Source organism: Delphinus delphis, chromosome 1 (assembly GCF_949987515.2).
Source record: "Delphinus delphis chromosome 1, mDelDel1.2, whole genome shotgun sequence".
Classification (NCBI taxonomy): Eukaryota; Metazoa; Chordata; class Mammalia; order Artiodactyla; family Delphinidae; genus Delphinus; species Delphinus delphis.
The window spans coordinates 70,993,066-71,017,875 of NC_082683.1; the positions used below are offsets into that span (position 1 = coordinate 70,993,066).

Sequence of the window (24,810 nt, forward strand, 5' to 3'; positions counted from 1 at the left end):
TCTCTGTATACATCAGTATTTATTAACAGCTATTGGCTAAAAATTAGCACAGGTGCAAGTTTAAAATGTAATGTATGATTAAGGTACCTGTTTTTAAACTGATTCTGAAAATGATATGACTTACTTGATCTCTGTTTTGTTCTCAAAGGTATTTCCTGCCTTTGGACCATGAAATTCCTGTGCTGTGCACACTTTGCCTCATTTTGTAGGTGTTTTTACATCAGTCCATACCTCAAACAGATTATTGCACTGGATTTAGATGACATAATAATCCAACCCCAATTACTGTCAAAAATGGTTCTTGGCTGTCGGGGGCGGTCTAGGTGACCTTGCATTTGACTAATGCTTTCTCTTGTAGAGGATAGTAAATAGTGTTTATCTGTAGAGAGAGGAAAAGAGAATTCTCCCTGTTTTCTTTATAACGTGAGCTCTAATTTTAATCATTTATTCTTAAAATAAAATAGTATGACACCACTTCATATAATGGGTGAGTGTTTACAAGATTTTCAATAAGGTCTCTAGTTGATAAAATATTTCTGTTTTATGTAGATTATATTTACTTAAGCAGTTGTCAACTGCAATTTACTACATGAAAAAATCATGTTGAAAGCTATTTTCCCTGTGTCTTTACTTTGAAGAAAAGTATTTCTGTTTGGAATTGTTATTTCTTTATTCCACTGGTATCTTCCCTGAAGAAATTTTATTCCTCTGCTTTAAAAGCCTACCATTTTTTTACTGTTTATTACTGTGGTTATTGATGAGAAATTACAGAACACATTTTTTATATAGCATGTTCTTTACTCTTATTAATCTCAGGATGCTTATGGTATGTATTAAATCTTAAAATTCTTGGCTTTTCTGTGGTTAATGTCCAAGACAGTTTGGGAAATGTTAATTTTGGTGATGTAAGCTTATGCATTTGTATCCCAGTGATTGCACGTATTTTCGTAGAATTTGATAAAGGCTTAGTGTATTAAATGAAGAATTGATCCATTTTATATATCTTGTTTTCCATTTCAGAAGAGATGGACGTAATTCTAAAACACATGATTTTGCTTCATATTCATCAACAAATAAAAATTACACTAAAATTATGATACGCTAGATATTTTCACTTTTACTAAGGACACTTTACTGTTTTTGTCCTTTTCAAAGTTCTGTTTGTCATGTGAAAGATATTTGACTATTAGGTGCTTCCTCTTGATAACATCATTGATGATGAATAATGGGACGTCCCCTCCCTTTGTTTTTTCTGCTGCAAATGCTTTGTCACCCATAGCCTTGATGGAAGCCACTTTTTATATTGCCTTTGGTTTTTAAACTAGGTCTGCAGCCTGAATATTTAAAAGTATAAGTGAAACAAAATTTTATTTCTTTCTTGTAAGTAAAAAGCTCACTAAAACCGCTGCTTATTATACGTTGCTTTTCCCATTAACCTTATTTTCTTTGTTTAATTGGAAAAAAGAAATATAATTGATATCTCTATATTTCTGTATGTTTTAGTATGAAAGTTAGCATATCTTTCATAATTTTATTTAAGAATCTTAGTTTAAAAAATCACTTTTTATAAGCCTGTCAATTCATTTATAGGTAAGTCAGACTGACTTGCCTCAAATTTACAGTCACTGCTTATATGCTATAAAGGTGGGGTATGCATATTAGAAGGGGGAAATCTTAAAGGAGAGGGGAAATAAACATAGTCCAGAAACAATTTTTTGGCAGACCTTGCCCGCAAGACTTTGAAATGGTTCTTAACTTTGCTTTGTTTTTCCTCCCTTGGCAGAGATACACCTTTATCTCTGTATACCTGGGGAAAAGAGGAAAATGTGTAAACAAAAACCTAGACAGATTCTGAAAAAGATATTAAAAAGATATTATGGAGCGGTAAAGAACATTTTTCAAAGCAGCTCAGCTTCTTTTTCCTTTTTGTATTGAATTAATGAAAATATATTTATTTTTCAAAAGTAAATACTCTCTGGTTTAAGTTTATGAATTCTAAATAAGAATAAAATATAGTTGTTTCTGTGGTCATTTAAAATTGATTTTTTATCTTTCACTGTAAATCAGTCGTAAGATGCCGCTTTTGATTGCTTACTTTGCAGTCAGAAGATGCACCAGGTAAATGGGTTGGGCAGCTTTGTGTTGGGTGGTCTACCATTGCAGGCTGGTACTGTGTAAGCAAGGTAATGTTTTCTTTTCCTTGAAATACACTTTGTGAGAGCAGCTCTTGGGTGACTGAAAAGTTTGTGTATCCTCTCTGCTCTAGCTGCATTCTTAACCAAGATGAAGTACAAGAATAATAATGTTGAACCACAGATTTTCAGGAGCAGTTATTTTAATCAGATAATTGGTAAGGAGGAGGGAACAATGCTAGATAATAGCATTTTTATGCAATGGTGACCTGCATCTTTACGCACACAACTGCCTCCATGTTTCAGATATTTTTGCTAACCTTTGTTATTACCTGTAGAGGGAGCTTGCATATGAGATAAAATAATCAAAGCAGTATAAATTGATTATTTCCCTTTTGAAAATGATATTTTATTAAGATATTTTTTATTCTTGTTTGAGAAAAATTGTTCTAAGGAAAATAAAGCATTTTGAGATTAGCCAGATTCTAGCGAAATATAATGCCAGGTATTTATCATTTTATATATTTACAGATTACATTTTATTTTCTGTATTTACCTTTTCTTAATTAGTAAAAATTGCTAGAAAGATAATGAAAATAATGAATCAGGTTCATTTTGAGATTCTTATTTTTTTAAATGATTGGCTAAAGCTCCGGGAGGATGGTCTCAGACCTCTCGTTTAATACCTAATAATTGTTAAAAGAGCGATCTGAATGTTTTAGATAATTTTCCAGATTATGTAAAATGTAAAACAGTCACTTAACAGTAAGGGGTAAATTACATTCCTCTACATTTAATTAATAGATCAAATTAGGTGTGTTGCATGTGCTCTTCTCTAAAAACAAAAATGATCACCTTGGATTAGTGACTTTTACTTGCAAAAATGGACCGATTCGTGCAGTGACACTTAAACAAGGAAACTGCTAATAAGGACCTTCTGTTAAGTGGGTTAGGAAACTGCTAACTTGGTAAAAAATGAATGCAGACATGATAGACTGCTTGATTAAAAACTGAATTCTGTTTATGAACCCCACGTCAACTAAATTTCTAAGAAATTATTAATCAGATACTCAGGAATACTTGAGAATTTTGCAAGCAGGTGTTTAGGTAATCTGGCTGGAAAGACTTTAGGAGCATTTGGATCTCTTTAGCGAGCGAATTTTTCACATTACCTGAGTATGTTTAATTGTGCCAGGAAATTTAAGGACAGGATACTGTGTTAAATTCTACTAAAAATGAATCATTTTATTTTAATTTTACATTTTGGTATAGTAACATTGCTTAAGAATTTGCTTGTTAGGAAGAAGGAGGGTTATCTACTTACTTATCCATCCTTGAAAAGAGATATAATAGTTCATTTTTTCCCTTAGTTTACCAAAGGATGAGATGACAAATAAAAATATTTATTTTGTATTTTAAAAGGCTGTTTCTTACTTAAATTTACTGTTGTGGATTTATTATTTTATTAGCTAATCTTTACTAATGTGGAAAGTTAGATTATTAACTGTTATACAGAATGACCCTGTAAGTTTGGAAACTGTTGTCTAATAATGAGATTTATGGTACTGGCATGGGCTTTTGTATAAGTACTACCCTCCCAGCATGGTCCTGTATTATCTTAACAAGTCTGTGCTACATTTACGCAGAACATTTTCATATCAGGGTAAGAATATTAACAACAGCAATTACATTTCAATAGGATTACGATGGTATGTTTTACAAAAGTGTCCAAATACTCCTTTCCATAGAATTATTGATAGACATCCTGTACTGCCAACTTTACTTCATTGCCTTAAATAATATGATAAAAAGAGATTTCTTATCATAGTTGGTGCTAAATATGATAAGCACTGGAAAATGGAATCTGATATTATAGCTCATTACCCTTTTCCCTCGAATATCACACCTCCCTTCACAGTGAGGTAAGGGTTACTAGAGAGAATTCATTCCAGGAAAATGATTGCGTGAGGAACAGTAAGTGTCACGGAGTGCATAACTTCTGTGAGGTTACTGGAAAAGCACAGCTAGGGTAAGTTCTACTTGTTTTGTCTTAAATCTGAAGGTAGACTACAGAGTGATTTTTAAAATAATGACATTTGAATTGTGAAGAAAATATGTTATTGAAAAACTATTGTTGTAAAAAGATTATTGTTATTTTATTATATTGGGGATGTTTATGATGAGAGAGTTAATTGACAGCTGCTTTTCAGTTTAAAATAACCCAACATTCTTTGTAAATTACCAAAGAATTTTTTATTAAACATTCTCGAATGAATAATAAAAAAGAGTATGAATTATGATAAAACATCCTGTCATTTGTATAAATGTTAAGAGTAGATATGTATGTATTAGTTGTTCCTGCATCTATATGAGCAGATCGCTTTTTTAAATAAGCTATGAGGATAATATAATATAAAGAATAATTCTCCAGATAAGGGTAATATGTGTTATGAATGTACATTTGAAATAATCTTTTTTTAGTATAAGTTTTATAAAAATAGAAATTCCTATTAAAAAAAAGACTTGATACCTTTTTACTGTTTGAACTGAAGCCAAATATTTTAACATGTTAACATCTTAAACAGAAATTAACAAAACTGTAGTAAAGCCTAGATAATATTTCTTCAAAATTTTGTATATACCTATATGAAGAGTCTGGAATGCAAAACTGTGAATCTGCATGTTTTCATAACTGTATTGGAAAATAATTTTTAAATGTATTTTAAATTGCCTTATTACCAGGATTTAAAAACTACAGTTTTCATTTTAATTATAAAAATAAACAGTATTTATTTTTGCCTTTATGTTTCAAAGGCGTTTCCTTTCATCTATTTGATAGATTTATTCAAATTGAAAAAAAAAGACTTTTTATTATGTATACTTCGTAGAACATGATTTTGTGACATTCACATAATATTGTTAATTCAGAACTGCATTAAAGAGTGAAAATGTTAAGACCCTAGAATATCAAATTTCGATTCATTTCTAAAAAGAGTAAGTTATAAGATGTTATGTATTTTTAATAAAAAGTATGCTATTTTTGTAAGAAAAAGATGTTACAAATTATCTCCAATAATTTAGGCATAATTGTATTGCCTTATATAAAAATAAATACAATACCTAAGGAAATATCTGAAATTCAAAATAAAATACTGATGCATTTTACTTATGGATAATTTTGTCTCATATTTGCTTTCCATATTTCAATATAAATATGATTCATAAAACCTTTTTTGAGATTTATATTTAAGAAGGAAAAGAAAACCTATTGAATCATTGAATTTTTATGTAATGTTTTTTTAAAAATTAGTTTATATTTAATGCTCTTTAAATCAGTTTATTGATTCAAAAGGCATTTTTGTTTTGACCAAATGTAAGTCAAAGCAGAAAGGTAGTTGAGTGGCCCTATGTAAAAAGTTGGTTTAGGTTCAACAAAAAGGCTTAGCCCAGCATTTTACTACTTGTCAGAGCATCATAACAAATGCTCTGTTATCTCTTAGTAGTAGTTACTGGCCCCCAATAACTAATGTAAAAATAAATACCTGGGCCTATGAAATGACTTGAATTACACTTCAAAAAAATCTTTAACTCTTTGCTATGTGGGATTCAGATAACAGCTGCAACACACTAAGGTATTTAAGAACACAGTTCTCAAAGCATTTTACTATCTTCGTGATCGCTATAGGACTTTAGGGTTGATTAGCGCTTGTAAAATATTTTGTAGAACTGTGGTGACATAGAATTATAATAAACTTGATGGTCAGTCGTAACTTTTATATTTGGCTGTTTTAATAATGTAGTCACTCTCCCACATCTCCCATGTGTTTTTTTTTCTTAACTAATTTTTTGGTATTGTGTTATACGTTAAGTACATAAGTTCTTTAGACATTTCAGCCTGGAAACCTATAATTGGTTTCATTAAAATGAGAATAGATATCTTTTAAGACAATTATTATTCAGTTAATAATATTACATGATTAAAAAACCCAGGAACAAATCTTAAGTACCTTAGAATTCACATTTTCTAGAGTTGAATTTTTCAAAAACATTTAGAATTGATTTTTAATAGTTTAAGAATATCCTTTAAAGAAATTAGAGAATAAGAATTAGAGCTCTTTAGAACAATACTAAGTTGAAAACCCTATAGTACAACCATTGCTTAAGTATTTTAAGAATATTGAGAATCTTGTAGATTACATATACTAATAGCTTCATTCTCTATATTGCCTGTTAATTCTGTGAAAACCAAGAGGAGCTATCAAGAGGGTTGCAATTAACTCACCAAGATGTTAACTTTTAATTGAAAATAAACTAAAATATAGCTTTAATTTGTTAGCTTACTTTATTAAAACTGATTTTGCCTGTTTTTAAGGAGTAAGTCATCGCAAACTCCAACATACTTATAAAATTGATGATAATGTCAGATATTTTTTGCATTCTTAAGAACATCATTTTAGTATTTTGTATATTGATTTAGTATTTTTGACATTCCCTCTGATAGAATGTTTTCTTCAGTTGTTTTAATAATGTGATGTTACTCATTTCTGAATTGATGGCTGAGGGCCTTATTTCTCCTTTTAAAAAAATTGTCATGTTTTTCATTTGACTTCCCAAGTAAACTGCTGTTTGACCTCCTAAAGATAGCCAAGATAAACATTTAGTGATTTCTATCAGTGTACAGTTTTTTCATGTAACGTGGAATCTCATTATTTGGTGGTGGTCTTCAAAGTGTTTCCGTATGACTTAATATATATTAAGGCCTCCATAATTAAAAAAGGATATTTGCTATACCTTTATGCTTGGCATTATTCAACTCTTGTAAAACATTTTTTTAATATTGGGCCTGATAATTGATCATTCATTATAGCATATGTGTGAGCTTTTTATATTTGCATACTTTTATTCAACCTACAAAATAAAAACTATTTCATGCATTTTTTTCTCAAAGAAAATATAGAAGCTTTTCATTGAAGCATCTTAAATGACAGTTTGAGGAATGCATATATACTGCCATCCTATAATTAAATTTGTGTTGTGAATAAAATTATTTAAAAGAAAAAATAAGGTAGTTTGTATAAAAAAGATTGGTATGGGCAACTACGTAGCACAGATGTTGCCTTTGATTGGCCTGCCATCCTACTTTATTTAGATTTGTTTCAATCAAAATATGGTAAGGAAAATACATGTATTAGTTATTGGCCAGGATTTGGCTGAAAATTAGGCTCTGTCTATTATCTAAACTTACAAATTATTGCATTATGTGTAAGACAAGTTTCTATTGATTTTCTCTCATCATTTCTGTTAGAATCTACAACTTAGATAAACCTTTGTGGTACTTTTACTGTTTTAATTTGTTGACATTATATTTATTACATAAAAGAGATCTAAAAAGAGTAGAAAATATATGCAGCCCTGTATAAGAATAGGCTTTTAGATAGGGAACTATAACAGGTGTCAATAAATCAAGTAGGTAGAAAGTCAGACTAAAACTATTAGGAAGGATTCCGGGAAACAGAATGTAATTTTAGCTAAAATTTTCATTAACAGGGCTTATAAAGGTTAACTTTTGGACGGTATCACAGCTATACGATTCTGAATTTTTAAAGCTCTGCTTATCTATTTGAACATTCATTCCTTATCAAATTGACTTTTTAATGCTGAGTGCTCATGAAAGCTTCAATATTTTACATAATTTTAACATACAATCAAAAATTGATGAAGTATAAGTGTTTGACATCTAGGTTAAAATTTTTTAAATCACCTATCATGATGGTATAGAAACAGGTTTAAAGATGGGACTTCAGTTCATTTTTGTTGTTGTTGCTGCAAGATTTATGAATAGATTGAAAATTATTTTAACAAACAATTTATTGGAAATTAGAGTCTCCCTGTCTTTGGTAGTGAGATTCCTTTATATGGACTTTGAGTTTTATTGATTCTGTGCACGCGCAATAGATAAAGAATTGAATGATAACAAATCTAAAACAGCATAGTTTTTGGTTTAATATGTATGTAATATATTACAAATATTAAAAAACTGAAAATTGTTCTTAATTCTAAATATAATAATCATAAACTTATCTTTATCTTTCACAGTATAGTGCAAATACCTAATGGTGTATTTGGTAGTTTAGCTGAAAGACAGATTTTCCATTTTTGGTTAACTTATATTCAAGACTGTTAATCTACCTAAAACTCCTTAAACCAACTTTTAATTTATAGGGACATTTATAGTGTACAAATAAGATCATAAAGGTAAAATTGAAAGAAGCAAATCTTAATTTCTGTGTCAGCCTTGTTACCATTCTATGTTGTGCAATTTATAGGTTTCTCAAGGTCAGAAGAAATCACTAAGCCAGAGCGATCCAACTTTTGCCATTATCCTACAACTTACTCCCAGTTTTGATAAATTAAATTGTATTCAGATGCACAGTCATAGAGAATTTTTAGTATATAAAAGAATTCTCTTGAGAGTTTAATTAAAGTAAAAGTCATACCCAAATCTTTTGAAATATAGGGTATTTCACGTGCAGGTATGTTTTCAAAGTACATTATGTTTCTGTAGTTCAGAGCAACCTTTCCTGGCAATGTTGCACGTGTATAAATGACAGGTAAGGGCTTGGGTTTATTTTAATAATTCACAGTGTTTATAATGTTTTGGATTTTACCTTCAAGATGTTATTTTTGGTTTCTTGCAATGCCACAGAAGTTATTATGACAGCATGTGTGGTTTTAAAAATGTGACAGAACTTCTAGTACCAAGTTTGTCAAAATTGCCAGACCGAAAGTATGTATTTACTTTCATTGGTCTTAAAGTCTATATTTTGAAATATTTATTGTGTTTTGCTCTTTACAAGAGCAGTTTTATCTATAAGCACATTTCTCATCTAGGTATCCATTAACTTTGGGACTTTAATTCTTCATTTTAGATCAACAGCCATTTATTAAGGCCCTGTCTGAAGAAATGTACTGTATAAGGACTGTGCTCTCTAGGTACTTAAAATCTCATCAGAGAAACAGACATTTCCACAAATAATTATAATATAAGGCATACCGTAATGACATGCCAACCTGAAGTTTAGAGGAAAGACTGTGGAAATATAGGGTAGGGGGAGTGAATTCAGAATGAATAATATAGAAAAAAGAATCCATTTAAATAGACCTGAAGGCAGAGGAGGATTTCAGTAGATGCAGGCTTTTTAAGGAGGAGAAGTCAGAGGTAAAGGTCAGGGAAAACAAAGGCAGAAAATGGTACCTTAAGGAGGCTGTGTATGGAGGGTACAAATTGCCCAGGAAGTGGAAGGAGATGAAACTGGGATGTTAGTTAGGGGCGTGTTTATGAAGAGCCTACTGTGCTATGATTAGACTTTCTCATGAAGGCCATAAAAAGCTGTTAATATTTTTCTGTTGAGAAAGTGTTAAATTTAATTGCTGACGGTCATGGTGGTGTAACCAATGAACTAGAGTAGGGAAATACTGGAGGAAACGGAACCTACTTAGAAAGTGTGGATGACAGTCCAGGTGAGTGGCAGTGGCAGTAGACAGTGTGGCAAAGTTTTGTAGTGTTGGGACAGAATTTGGCCATTGATTGAACTCAGGGTAGAGGAAGAGCTAGGTTCTATACGAGTCATTCATTCCTGCCATTGGCCTGTTGAGAGCAAGGGAGGAGGAACGAGCCCATTTTTCTGACAATGCTTTGAGGTGTGTGCATTGCGCCTAAAGAATATTGGCTGTGCAAAAATTGCTTCAAGTTGATACGTATATTTTTAATGTGACCTGTGAAAAATTATAATTTTGCTTCCTTTATAGATATCTCTAAAAATATTCTTGAGTATATACCTGCATATGTTTAAGTGATATTCATGTTTTTTTAAGTGCTGATTAAAGTGAAAATTTTTATTATGTGGATCTGAGGCTGTAAGGTTTAGTTTTTTGGTTTATTTGTGTTTTATTTATTTTGTAGATTTATTAAATTTATTTTTTATTTTATACTGGAGTATAGTTGATTTACAATATTGTGCTAGTTTCAGGTGTATATTTGTGTTTTACATGAGGTTCTTGTATTCATAGCCAAAGACTATAAATTGCATAATAGGAAACTGAATAATAACTATGGTTTGATTTAAAGTATTAATAAAATCTAAATTTGTACATTGTAGCTGTAGGGTTTCAAGATTTTAATTTAGTGAAATGCCTGAACAATTTCTTGTATTTAGTTTGATGAGTATTATGTGAGAAGCTCGTCTTCCCAAATTAGGACAGACATATATATTGTACCATTTACAATTACCATTTAATTATTAAAACCTGTTAAATTTCATATTTAATATTTAGATATCTTTCTGCAAACGAGCTGCTTAGATTTATTGTCACCATTGCTTGACTTGTATATTAAAGTCAGTTTAATTGCAAATGCTAGTCTGAGGAAGGGTGGAAAGTTAGGATTTAGAAGTAGCCATGGTTTTTCAACAGCTTTAGTAAATAAAAAATGCTAAAAAGAAATAAATCTGCAATGCCATATGCATTATAGGCAACGTCAGATACCTTAATTGCAAACTAAAGCTGAAGTTTAATTCCCAGTGTGAAATTTACTGTTTTTTCATACAGAGGTGAGATATAAGCCCAAGACTGGCATTGAATTAAGAGTGCTAACGTCAGTCCCATAATATTGGAGGAGAAAAGAGGTGTGGATTTTAATTTTTTTCATTCTTTGTTCTGAATGGTGATAAAACTGTATTGTACCTTTATGCTGACCTTATTTAAAACAATTGACTTTTGGGAGGAATTTCACTGTTGGAAACGGTGTGTTCTCAAATTCAAAATATTGCTGGGAGAATATGTAGATGTGGAAGCCTACTTCGTCAAAAATTTTTGCAAGAAGAAATTATCTTGCACTTCTAGTGTACTTTGAAAATAAATGTCAACTTTGTTTATTTACCCCATCCTGTTTTTATTTAAAAGCAAATTTCTCAGGTATACTTAATATAGTTTTATATAATTTCACATTCTCTAATACTTTAAAAGATTTTAAGTTACTTTCAGTATTTCACTTATTGAATTTTCAAATACAGATGGTCCTCGATTTACGGTGGTTTGACTGAGGATTTTTTGACTTTACTGTGGTGCAAAAGCGATATGCATTCAGTAGAAACCGTACTTCAAATTCTAATTTTTTATTTTTTCCGGGCTAGCTATACGCAGTACAATACTCTCTTGATGCTGGGCAGCGGCAGTGAGCCTCGGCTCCCAGCCACCATGACAAATATGTGTACCTATACAGTCATTCTGTTTTTCACTTTCAGTATAGTATTCAATAAGTTATATGAGATATTCAACACTTTATTATGAAATAGGCTTTATGTTAGATGATTTTGCCCAACTGTGGGCTAATGTAAGTGTTCTGAGCACATTTAAGGTAGGCTAGGCTAATATATGAGGCTCGGTAGGTTAGGTATATTAAATGTATTTGTGACTTAGATATCTTCAACTTTCATGGGTTTATAGGGATTTAATCCCATCGTAAGTTGAAGGAAATCTGTATTTTAAAGAAAAACTTCATCAGGGGATTATTCTGCTGGAGTTTGATTGGACCTGAATTGCATGTTTAGTTTTTCCACTCACTAATTGTGGACATTTTTGCTTCCTCACTGTTAGTGAGGAGGGTCAGTGGTTTTTAAAACTTCCTTGAGGGAGTTTATTTGACTTCTGCAAATGATAACAGGAAAGTATTTTATGCCAAACAATGATAAATTAAACTTGTGAAAAATAGCCATTTTTATTTTTTGTGCCTTAAATTGGCAATTCCTCAATATTTAATTAAACATTAAACATTTCAAAAAAATGCTTGAAAAATCCCTATTTTAGGAGATCTCTACGTTTGTTTCCAGTTGTTTTAAAAAATTGTGTTTCAGTTTTGTACTTCAGTTTCTGAATTCATTCACTTTTCTTCATCTTGCCCTCGATTCATGGACATTACTTCCCATAGTTCAGTTTATTCATTCACCCCTTCCTCCCTCTCTCCTTTTTATTTACCTAATTTCCTTCCTTCTTTTTTGTTGAAAACATTTATTATATGCTATTTGCCAGGCATTATGCAAGGGTACCCAGAACTGAGGTTATAGATGTGAAAGCCATGGGTCCTGTTTTCATTTAGCTCACGATAATTTTGAAAATGATACTTTAGATACTTGTGATTTTGTACACAAATGACAGTGTTCCTCTGGTGTGTGCTGTGGAGGTTGAGGGAAGGAGGGAGTTAGATCGTCAAGTGATCGGCCTCAACTGAGTCTTAGAAAAGGAATAGTGGTTGGCAGAGGGGATTTCAGGTAGAAGGAATAGCATAAATATGCTAGGAAAGGTGCAAGGTGAGGTTAAGCCTCCTAGGTCCAAAAATCGAATTAATTACCTTAATAGTTAAAGAGGAAGAACAGGAAATAAAAAAAGGATGTTCATTCCCAAGTTTAGATGTTAGCCAAAAAAGAAATTCATTGAAAATTATAATAATTTTCCAGAAAACTGGTTAATTTATTGTATATTCACTCTATTAATCACCAGGATATTACATTACTTATCAGAATCGATTAAAGGGATGAGCAAAAGCTGTGGTCCCTAAGGAGCACTTACTTTCTTAATTACATTTAAGTACTATGTAAAGTTATTTGTGCCCTTGTATCATTTCCTTATCTTCCACATCATTGTATTTCTTGCAGTACCAGCCTCAATGCTTTGAACAGAGTATGTATCCTGGACGTTTTTTTGGTTTGGTTTGAAGAGACTTACATTGAAGAAAGATAAATATTGAACATTTTGACAAAAGAGGTTTAAAAAATAGTTTAAAAGCTTAATTGAAGAAGAGTTATAAGACAACCCAATAATAACTATTATACAAATGGTACAATGACTGTAGGAATTTTTGGAAAGAGGGGTGTTTTTCAGTTGGAGGTGATCCAGTTGGCTTTATGTCATAGGTGGCTTTTAAACCTGTTAAGTCTGTATGGAATTTTCTTAGGTGGCAGGGAGGGGAATGTTTTCTATATGGTTAAAAAAAATCGTGAATATAAGTCAATTTGAAGGGCATATTCAGAATCACTGAGCGAATAAGTTTGACAGAAGTAGAGGGTTGAATTATTTTTGAAGTTAGATCTATTTGGGCTCTATTCTTGTTGTTTGCTTTTTGCCACTTTTTTTTTTTAAAACTTCTTCCTTTTACCACCGCCCCTCCAGTCCCTCTGTTGTTAAAATAGAGATACTAGGTTTGTTGTGATAATTAAACTACAGTGAGATAATAATATATGTACTTAAGAGAAAATTTGAAAATCAGCAGTTCTGAGGTCTGCCTTTGTTAAGTCACAACCCCAAGTGTTTTCTTTGTCTCATATATAAAGTGATTTCTAGAATTGGTTCCAGTTTTACACATTTTTATGGTTTAGAGTGGAATTAGGAAGAGCAGTCTAATGGAGGTTGGCAAGCTGGATGGAGGGCAAGAAATTAGCCGCGAGATTTTTACAGAAGTTGAGAGAGAAAGAGGTCAGGGCAGAAGGAATGAAGAGAATGAGAGGGGATTAAAACATTTCAGAAAAAGAATTGATAAAACTGTGAGTGAATGAGTACCACTTTAAAATGAAGTACCTTTTATATTCACAGAACTGTATTTTATCCAAACTTAATGAATAATGCTCCAGAGGATTTTTGGTTTTGAAAACTTAGAGACAGTTAATTTCATTTGTGTGTATATGTATCTTTGCATGCACACTTAGCAAGCTCGGGTCAAAGGAAATCTGTCACTTCATAGTGGGTGTGATTTTTTTATTTTACCATGTCACACTAATGCATTTCTTTGTTACTGTAAAGCATAAATGTGTAATTCATGTTGAATCAGTATTTTGGCCTAGAAGGTTTTTTAGGAGACTAATAATGGTATAGAGGCTTCATTAATACATAGGACTATATAAAACATTATTAATGTTAACAGATGTTGCACTTTAATCCCCTAGAATGATTGTTTGGTACCAGCAGGAAATTTAAGCCTGAATTGTGTGAAATTGTGTGCGCATAAGCTGCTACTTAGATTGTAAAAATGCTGTTGAAAACAGTTAAAAAGTTTTAGCTGTAATTGGCAGAGAAGTATTAACTGCGCTCAAAGAAGTATGTGTGTATGGTTGGCCCATGCGCCTTAACCTTTTTATCATTTATCTTCTTGTATTAATGTCACTAAATTATTAATTCATGAGTCAGGGTGGGAAGTATGAAGGCACCATTTAAATGTGTGGCAGATCTATCCTTATCGCCAGAGACATGAAAAAAGTCATTTTGTGTTATCTGTAAAATGGAAAGGACATTTTTAAAATTTCATTTACAGTAATCCACTTCACTTCCAGTAAACCACCTAGATTATTACTACCATAATATAATGCTCTTATTAAAAATTTGTAACCTCCACTCTTTTGTCTTATATATATAGACACTCTTTTGTCTTTTATATATATATATATGTATGTATATATATATAGATAGAGAGAAAAGTTTAGCTGATGTGTTTTAAATGTGGTTACCTATTAATTGTAGCTTAGAAATATTATTCTTATGGCATGTTATAGTGTGACTATTCAATTTTAGGTAACATTAGCTTGCAGAAAGTAAAAATATTTATTATAATAGTAACAATCAAATATTGATTGGGAAGAGCCTGGATATAAGGAATTGGAAAACTCTAAAAATTCTTTTGTTCTAACAGAAATGTATGCATTTATTGTGACTTCATAATTTTTTTGGAGTAAGATTGGTGATTCTGGCCTTGTAGAATTTTTAGCTTTATAGCAGAAATTCAACAAATTAGAATTTAGTAGTCTCCTTTTGAATACAATGTGGGACTGGGATATATCCAGTGTTTCATATGGGTGAGTAGCAGTGATGACAGAAGTTTCACGAGTTTGAAGCCACTTTTACCAACAGCTATTTGAAACCATCATACTAATGGTAGAATACCTCAGGGGTCTTGTCCAAACCTCATTGCTTTTCAGCCTCCCATTACTTACTGTTTTGATTGGTTTTACATTCTCTCCTGCCAAAGTAGTAAGATAGGTTATTGTGGTAATGCCTTTTATTTTCTTTTCTGGAGTTGCTCCCCAAGCACTGTAAGCTGTACATATGGCTCTGTTATACACACACTGAAACACTAATTTGTTTTGGTCAGTATAATGCTGCTTTATTTTGTTTTTCTCATTCCAGCGTAGTTAACTTACCTTTACATTTAAATTAATTTCTTAAAATAACAGACTGAAGTTGGTTTGAATATTCTGGTAGATGTTGATGGTTATTGGTCAGTTCATTATTTGACCGAACTGCATTCAGTTATCTCCATCTTGTATCGGTTAATCTATAGCAGGAGTTAGTAAACTGCCTGGCTGGCAATTTTTGCAGTAAAGTTTATTGACACACAGCCATGCTTATTCATTACACATTGTCTATGGTGGGTTTCATGCTACAAAGGGAGAAGTGTATAGTTGTGACGGAGGCTCTACGGTCCTTAAAGCCTAAAATATTTACTTATATGGTCCTCTACAGAAAAAAGGTTCCTGATCTCTTCTGTATAGTATCAGTCTACATAATTCCTTGCTTCTAATTTTTCTAAACATAATGGGATATTATTGATAGTTTTTAGCTTAAGAGAGCTGAAGAATTACTGGTTGTTATCTTTGGAAGTTATTCTTATTAAGCTCAGTTTTTTGCTTTGTATGTGGAGTGGCAACGAGGGATATATTTTCCTCAAATATCAGTTTTCTGATTTGGAAAATTTATAAAAAATTAATGAAATACTGCAAAAATAACATGTCCTTTACCAAGTAAGAGAGTCTCGGCAAGTAATTCAAGCTTCTAGTCAATTTTTCTCAGCTTTTTATAACCTATGTTTCTTTTTATTAAACATTGCTTTTTTTTTTGGCTTTTTTTTGGCTGTGTTGGGTCTTCATCGCTGCGTGCGGGCTTTCTCTAGTTGCGGCGAGTAAGGGCTACTCTTCGTTGCAGTGCATGGGCTTCTCGCTGCAGTAGCTTCTCTTGTTGCGGAGCACGGGCTCTAGGCATGCGGGCTTCAGTTGTTGTGGCACATGGGCTTAGTGGTTGTGGTGCACAGCCTCAGTAGTTGTGGCTCATGGGCTCTAGAGCGCAGACTCAGTAGTTGTGGCACACGGGCTTAGTTGCTGCGTGGCATGTGGGATCTTCCCGGACCAGGGCTCGAACCTGTGTCCCCTGCATTGGCAGGCAGATTCTTAACAACTGAGCCACCAGGGAAGTCCTTGAAATTTTAACAGAGGTTATAAAATTATATTTTAATGTTGAAAATCCCTTTTCTAAAAACCACATACCTCCCTCACTCCATGAGTCACTAGTTAAGAAGCACTAGACATAAAACATGTTATATTTTAAGTTTTTAATGAACTAAAGTTTTAAATTTTTTTAACAATCATTAAAAATGACTCAGTCCATTATGTTTTAAAATATTATCTATAAACATTTTTCTTGCCTTCCCATATGTCTTCTAATGCTCTTTAGAGGAATCAGACATGCTGACCACATAGAATATCAGTCGAACACTGGAAGTAAGAGTCTGTTCTCGTTCATTCACTTAAACTGAAACTTTATTTCTAATGTTGTTCATTAAGTTAATTTTCAGAAATAATTGATATATACTTTTTCTTTACCACTCAATAACATACTGTTATTTTGAGTTTTGCTTGTAGACACAGAGTGTATGGTATGGAATGTAGGGCTTAATGGAGACTAACGTGGGCTAAGGCACAGGAACTTGCTTTTTCTGGAAAAAGCATGTCGTCTTGCTGTTTGATCATGTGCGTTTTCCCACAAAGGCGGAGTGTGAAATATGTGAGCTGAATGAGTCTCAGGTTATTGTATTATGGCTGCTGATGTAATAATCTGTAATGTAATCTGTAGGTAGGTTTCAAAAAATGTTTTTTGTAATAGCAACTCTTTTAGATGTAATTTTAAAACTCTGAATTATTAAAGTAATTGCTGAGAGATATTTTGATAAGAGACAAGCTTTTAGTGAAACATATTGCAATAACCCTTAAAAATCTCCTTTAAGATTACTTAAGATGGAATCAGGACCATATACATGTTATTGGAATAATTGAGAAAATAATGGAATAGTAAATTTATTGTGTATTCCTATCCTTGTATATAGTTGCTGAATTTGAGGCTTAGATGATTGTGATTTGTCCCAGCACTCATAGTGGTAGGTTAAACCAGGATTCTAGACTGTGTTCCTCATCTCAGTCTTGGGCTCTTGTCATTAAGATGATATTGGTTGACCTAAGTACACATCTCAAGGGAAACACAGGTCTATAAACTGCTTTTATTTCTCTTTTCTTTCATTATTTTGGTATAAAATATATTTATTGTCACTAACTTTTTGGGAGTTTAACAGTTATTAATTAATTCATATTTGGGGTCTTAATCATTTTCTTATGTATTTAATTCTCCTTAGAAGATTATTAACTTTTTGAAAGTGGCAGTCATATCTTCATCTGTTTATAATCCCTTTAGAGCCTAACACAGGGCCAGTATATAAAGTAAATATAATGAATGAATAGGTAACACTCATTTCAGTACTCAATATCAAAAATATCTGGAATGTAATCACTAGATAGTCATTGACCTAAACTGACATACATGCAATTTTACTGTTAATATTATTTATTTTATTTTAGAATTGCAAGTTGAGATGACGCTATATATATTGACATAGCTTGCAGCTGAGTTTTATCATTTATTGATTACAAAAGGCAATGTGCTATATACTTCAGAAAATTTTTTTCAGCTTCTTACCGTGTGTTCTTTGTAGTTAATTTTTCATTTTTAAGTTCATTTGACATATTTTACTCAGATTACCTCATTACCTTTAAGAAACTCCTGATGGTGATATTGATGATCTAATATACGACAGATCCTGGGTCATTATTATTTCATTTAGTGGTTGTACATAGAGACCAAGAGGGAATCTGAATATTGATTCAAAGAATGGCTAGTAACAATGATTTATGAACAAAGGATCCAGTGTAGTGAGCCAAGGATAAGATTGCATCTCGTGAGCAACATTGGATTTTTTCTTTTCTATTTGCCTGAACAGTGAAGAGACCATAATATCACAGAAGTTGACATTAAAATGTTCTTTCCATTGTTAATTATATTTGAGGAAATACTTAGGTTTATAATTTTGACTTGTAAGCAACTTCTCAGGTATTTTGGCTCATAAGATTCATCTAGAATAATTTGTTAATTTATAACATATATCGTGAGCACTTTAAATAGCCCTGTAAATGAATAAAATTAAGATAGCTTAACTGGAAATACTAAAAATTAAGTTAACATTTAGCTATCATTACCTAAGGGATGTTAGTTTTACTCATGTAAACATTTTGAAAAGCAACTCATTATTTTTTTTGTATTTCGTCACTTTCATAATCCCAAAATGACTTTGTTCCGTTTGTATTTTTTATTCCAAAAGGAAAGACAATAAAACACATAAAGTGAGTAGGCTTATCTGAACTACTTAATTCGTGGCAATAGTGGTTTTAGAACATGGTCTTATATCCCAGCCCTGCTGTTGTTTACTGTCCTTGTACAGGTTAGGTATTCTCATTTTAAGGCAAATTGGGGATAATAATTTATATTTCGCAGGTTGTTGTGAAGATTTCATGAATAATGTAAGTAAACTATTTAGTTTATCTGTGTAGCTTTATCATTTTGGAGGTACCTAACTCTGTGCCAGGCAATTGTAGCTTTCTATTTAGAAAGGGTTATTTTTGAGCTAGAATGTAATCTCCCTGAGGGTTAGGAGTTTTGTCTCTTGGGTTCCTCAGTACACAGCATGTAATAGATCCTCAGTAAATGTTTGCTGAATGAATAACTTAGCAACTAAGAAAGAATGTCCTTGTAATTAGCCTTGATTGGAATTCAAGCTTTGCTGCCTGCTAGCTGAGTAACTTCCAGTAAAGGAGTTAACTTTTCTGAACCTCAGACTTCTGACCTTTATGATATTGGCCTTTTAAGGATTACTGATATGTGTCTGATACAGTATTTCACACGCAGTAGGCACTCAGGAAATATTTTTGGCCTTGGTACCCATAATTTATATTCAACTCAAAAATACTGCACGAGAATTCTAGACCATTAGAAAGTTAAGAAGAAATCAAAAGTTTTAACTTTGGAGAGGAGTGCTATTTAAAAATAGCTTTCCCTTTCCCCCAAATGGGGAAAGAACTAAATTCAATATTGTAGGTGTATTGTAATTTAACAATAAATACAAAATATTTTAAACCAATGGATTTATGATTTTTTTTGATGTAAAAGTTGGGCACGCCATCAACTTTCATGTTATATAAGGTAATATTTTGAACTGGGCATGTAGCTTCACTTTTTCCTTTTCTTTTGATACTTCATTTGCAGCTTTATGTTCAGTCATAAAATGTCCCCCATGTTGGTTTGAAAATGACAGCCATTTGTTTTTATTATTTCAACTGGAAGCATTTTAATGAAGAGAATGGCAGACTGCCCTGCATTGTGCCTCCAGAGTCCACAGCTACAAGCCTCTTTTGCATGCTCAGCATGACTCCTAGATATCATAGCAGATAGCAGATATAATTTACTGGGAGCATTCCTGAACTCTTCTCCTTTCTACTCTTCTAAGTCCTCTCACAGGAGAATTTATACCTTCACAATGATGAAGAAGTTTCAATAAAGGGTAAGATCAAAAATGAATGTTAAGGGGACTTTAGTATAAATGGTGTAATTAAAGTACTCTATATTTGATACCAATATCTGCAGAAATGAAACAGAAAGAGGGTGGCGACTATTGGTTGTCCACGTGGTTTTAAAATCGCTATTAGCATTTCCAACCCCAGCCCTATCTTCGTGAAGGGAAAATAAAGTCCAACGCGAAAAGAACGTCAAATGTCTGGAGCTAAAAAAGGCTTTCTGATTAGTGATAACAAGGGTTTACTTAGGCAACTTACTGAAAGAAAAATCCCAAGGGTGTTGATGTTTTCTCCTATGTTAACGAGAAGGGGAAATTCTACAATTTATTTTTTATTTTCTAAATCTTTGGAGTGGGGGCAGAGTGGGGTTAATATCATCCTGTTGCTGTTGTTATTGTTGTTTTGGTAAAACATAGAAAAGCAGCTTTCTTTAGTTAGTAAATTCTTTCCCATAGTGACTATAATTTTATAGCACAAATTAGATCAGAAAGACTGATTTTGTACAGCTGTCTTTAGCTCTCATTTAAAATTGACATACACTTAGTGCATAGAATTTTAGGCTGACACAAAGTGTGAATGTTTCATTTTATACAGCATTAGTGCATAGTAACAAGGATGGGTAACTTTGGTAGGTTTCCTGCTTAATATGTCTCTTTGCCTTTCCGGTTCTCATACTTATGGTTGTTTGGGTGTAATATCCGGTGTTCACAGTAGTTCAGTGTCCATGAGATAAAGTGTCCAAAGATAAAGCTTTAGATATGAATTTTAGTGTCTTTGCACTTAGTAGAATATCAACTCAGTTAACCATTTTTAGAAAAAAATAAATTATCTTTTTCTCTCATTAATTTGAAGCATGCTGTATCCTACTTGTTTCATTGATGCTTTTCAACAAATGGGTTTTATTTTTTTTCTATTTTTGCTAGACAGATATCATATATAAGGTTAAATGTGATTTCTTAGTAATGTAACATAAATACACAAATATTAAAACTGATTAGTAATGGTTTCTTAATTTTGCTGACAGTTTAAGGCATGGGATGTTTAATGCAGCTAATAAATATAAGCAGGTTACTGTCTGAAAGGCTACAGCTAACTGTACATTGTAAGTAGTGTATAAAACATTGAGGACTGTTGGGATATAAACAATGCTGAGGCATGTTCCTGGAAGTCATTGTTCAGCTTTGGAAGGTTTAGTATTAATGATGCATTAATTGACTTTTTACATGACAGAGTAATAGGATACTTACTCTAAAAAAAATCTTGACAGAGGTTTGGTAGACAATGGCAGGTGGTTATAGAAACAAAGTTAGGATGAAATAGTTTGAATCCCCTTATTTGAAGGATAAGAAAAGAAATAGTCACTTGTAGTTTGAGTAAAAATGTTCTGTTTCAGTTTTTATTAAGCAATGAACTGTTACTTAGCATTATGTGGGGTTTCATCTGTGCCTTTACCCTCCCAATTTTTCCCTGAAGTTCTTGGGAAGAGTTTTTCTAAAAATCTAAGGACAAACTGGTTTTTAATATGGGGAGTCACTTAATCTTTTCTGTTTGTTGAAAGAAAGTTTAATAGCCCTTTTCTGGTTTTGTTCCTTGTTTTTGTTCTTGTTTTGCGTTGTGAGACACTTATACTGAGCTTCATTTTGCAGGTAGTTATATAGAGTCTGTTGGCTCCATCTATGCCAGCGAGTGTCTTGTGGCTCCAGTTTGATTTAGGAGCAGTTTTCTTGGGATTAGTTTCACCATGTTTGATTATTTATTCATTCTATCCTTAGCTGATTATGGTCTGCTAAGTATTTCAGTTTTCATTAATTTCTTTAATGGAAGGTTGTTTTTAATTTGGATCACAGCAGTAAAATCTTTTGACTGTTTTCAAAATTGCATTTAAAGCTTGAACTTTAGAAAATAATTTTATTTGCTGTGAAAGTGATTTGATGTAGATAGCAGAATGAGAAAAATAAATTTGATATTCTTTTACTCATTGCACAGACAGATGGACGGACTTAAGCTTTATTTGGGCGAAAGAAGCCATGATTTTATTACATTCCAGAATCTCTTTCTGTTTGTTAGAAACAGTCATTTATACTAAGTCTCATAGTTGACTAGAGCATATAGTTAAAATCAGTTCATAAAATATTCTATCCTGGCCAGAGACCACAAAAGAGGTCTGGGTTGTGTGGTTTCCTCCTCCTTTTCCCTTCACTAACAGAGGTTTTCCTATCTTGGCAGCTGTCTCTTACAAGGCAGTCGTCAGTCCCTGATTTCTTCCTTCTCTTTCTTCCCACAAACAAGGACTCTTTCAAATAGCGGATGACCAAAGACAGACCGATCTTGGATCGCTTTAAGAAAGTGGAAATGTGTTCAAGGGTTGTGCATGTGGGCACGCAGCCTGTATGCATTAGTTCATTGAAATGAAAGTACCCATTACAACCAAAACCTGGGTAGTCAGGATTCTTTGCTTAAATCGGGAGCATTCCAAAGGCTGACTTAATTACTGCAAGTAAAATTAATGCACCTCTTCCACATATTAAATTTATTCTAATTGCTTGAGCCAATCATTGACCAGTCTGTAGTAAGAAATTATTCACTGATTAGCCTTTTTGATATGACAGGCCATGAAATTATCTGACTTCTCTCTGTGCTTTATATAAAATAGCTTGCAGTTTTAAGGCAGGTACTTTGCACAGCAGTTGTAAATGGAAGGTTTACTTTTGATTTTGTCTTTTGAATAGTCTTTGGGAGCTCAGAGTGAAAAATGAATAGAGAGCCAGCCAGTTTTTCAGGGTTGTGTGCCATGTGTCTCCTCCGTCAGATTAATTTTTGATGTATCATTCTTCTTTTTATATTTTTGGCATGCAGAGGAAGAAGCTTGCTTTTCCCTTTGTTTTTGTTTTATTTCTAAGAACATCTGAGGTGTTCTTAAAACTTGGTAATGCCAGTGCTGATTCCCTCATTATGATACGTAATTGTCTTCACAGGTTTCAGAGGGAGCTAAAAAAACTGGGCTGATTATGAATCATGGAGGTGTATATGGAAGCAGTTTTATCTCAGAAACTATAGGCATGATAAAATAAACTTCTTATGACAAAAATATCTTGCTAGTTCCTTTTGTGGTTTTATGGGTCTTCATATTTAAACACTAGATAATGACTTCAGATTAATTTTTTACCTTCTTTCTGTGTGTTGGTGAAGCAAGATAGTGACTTTGTAGCATAAGTGTTCCAAACCATTTAGCATCTGACCCCTTTTCCATTGAAGTTACATTGTAGGGAAGTGATAGCAGAATATAGTGACCTGCTAATAGAATCACATATGATGCATAAAGAATGTAGCAAATGCAGAGTAGCTCAGATAATGTGAAACAGAGAACTCAAAAGTTATCTAGGGAAATTTGGTTTTCTAAATTTTCTTTATGCTTTAGTGATAGCATCTAAATTATGCAAGAGTTCATTTGATTTGCGTTATAGACACAACCTCATGTAACTTTCAGTGCTCCACTTAAAAAAAACTCTTTATTTGCACCAGGTTAAGGATAGGATGGGAAAACTTTAAAGGAAGAATTTGTAATTTCTTTACCCTCAGAAGCTATATCAGGAGGCTGTATATATTTTGGAACTGCCTTCATAGTATGTGTGTATTGTAAGGCTGGTATTTACTCTTTGATTCCTCATGCTACCCCAGAAAGCAGTAAAACACTTCAGTAGAACCCAGCAAATAACCTGGTTTCACGTGATTCTGGGAACTTAGAAATGCTGATTAAATCACTTCTGAAGTTTTTGTATCCTCTGCATTTGAAGAACTGTGTCCTTAAGGGCTAGTCAGAATTAAACTTGGCTCTTGGTTTTTATATTCTTTGCCACCCCTCCCTTGGTTTTTTAAAAATAGTGATGCAACCTTGGAGATATAATCATCATGGCCTGCGGTTTTATTTTCGTCCAGTGGATGGACTAAACTACTCAAGGATATGGGTTTGATCTTACTAAGTTTTGCTGTAAGAAAAACTGATACATGAAAATCTAAAAGTTTAAAATAAAATAGTTAAGAGCAATCATTTTATTAAACTGCTCCCTTTATGAATAACTAGTAACCAGATAAATAACAGTTTGCTATGTGGTGTTTGGAATGTCATTATGATATAAAGTACAACCATATATTAAAAATTGTACACCGTTGAATAGAAGAATAAACTGTTTCATTATATCTGTAATGTACTTTGCAAGGTAACAGGATAAAAGAGTAGATAATACTGCTGTTACCATCACTAGAAACAAAGAAAGTGTATGTATTTATGAAATTTTGTTGGAGGTATTGTGTACCAAAGCTAGTACTTTGATAAAATGACTAATACGTGGCATTGAAAGGCAGATATATTATTCTAGAATAACTTTTTAATCTTTTCAAAGAAAAATTTATCTTTGGAAATTATATAACTATTATGTGAATTCATATATTCTGACTACCTTTAATTTTGGGGGGTTTTGATTGTTTCCAGAATGCAAAGCTCAGATATCCAGTGTATAGGAGCAACTTCCTGTTGCATACAGAATCAAAATATATGCCCTTTTTTTATACTTAGGAGAAGGAGGGAGGAAAGGAGGGAAAGAGAGGAGTTGTTGTTATTATTATTTTTTCATCTTTTGTGACATTGCAGGACCATAGAGTAAATGATGGATTTGTTTGTTTTTCAGATATGAGGATCAATGATGCAGACTGCTGGGTTCGATGAAGCTGGACATTTATAACTAGATTCATTAAGGAATACAAAGAAAATATTTAAAGGGATCAATAATGGTGTCTTCTGGTTGCAGAATGCGAAGCCTGTGGTTTATCATTATAATCAGCTTCTTACCGAATACAGAAGGTAAGGTAACAGTTTAAATTTTAAGTTCAGGAGAACTTAAACTATGCAATCT

The 24,810-nt window shown here is 32.5% G+C and overlaps 1 protein-coding gene across 13 annotated transcripts in view; it reads left to right on the forward strand.

The window, feature by feature from the left end:
* The window catches only part of ADGRL2 (adhesion G protein-coupled receptor L2), a 179,698-nt gene that overhangs the window by 9,274 nt on the left and 145,614 nt on the right, over positions 1-24,810 (forward strand). For 9 of the 13 annotated variants that reach the window (XM_060024192.1, XM_060024220.1, XM_060024203.1 and 6 more), the window contains exon 2: positions 24,586-24,758. In XM_060024192.1, coding sequence (XP_059880175.1) covers positions 24,686-24,758 — 73 coding nt within the window. In that variant the 5' untranslated portion in view covers positions 24,586-24,685. Of the gene's footprint in view, positions 1-1,456; positions 4,162-5,394; positions 10,817-14,670; positions 24,759-24,810 lie in introns of those variants that run through there. The other 4 variants (XM_060024229.1, XM_060024211.1, XM_060024184.1 and 1 more) reach the window with 4 other exon arrangements.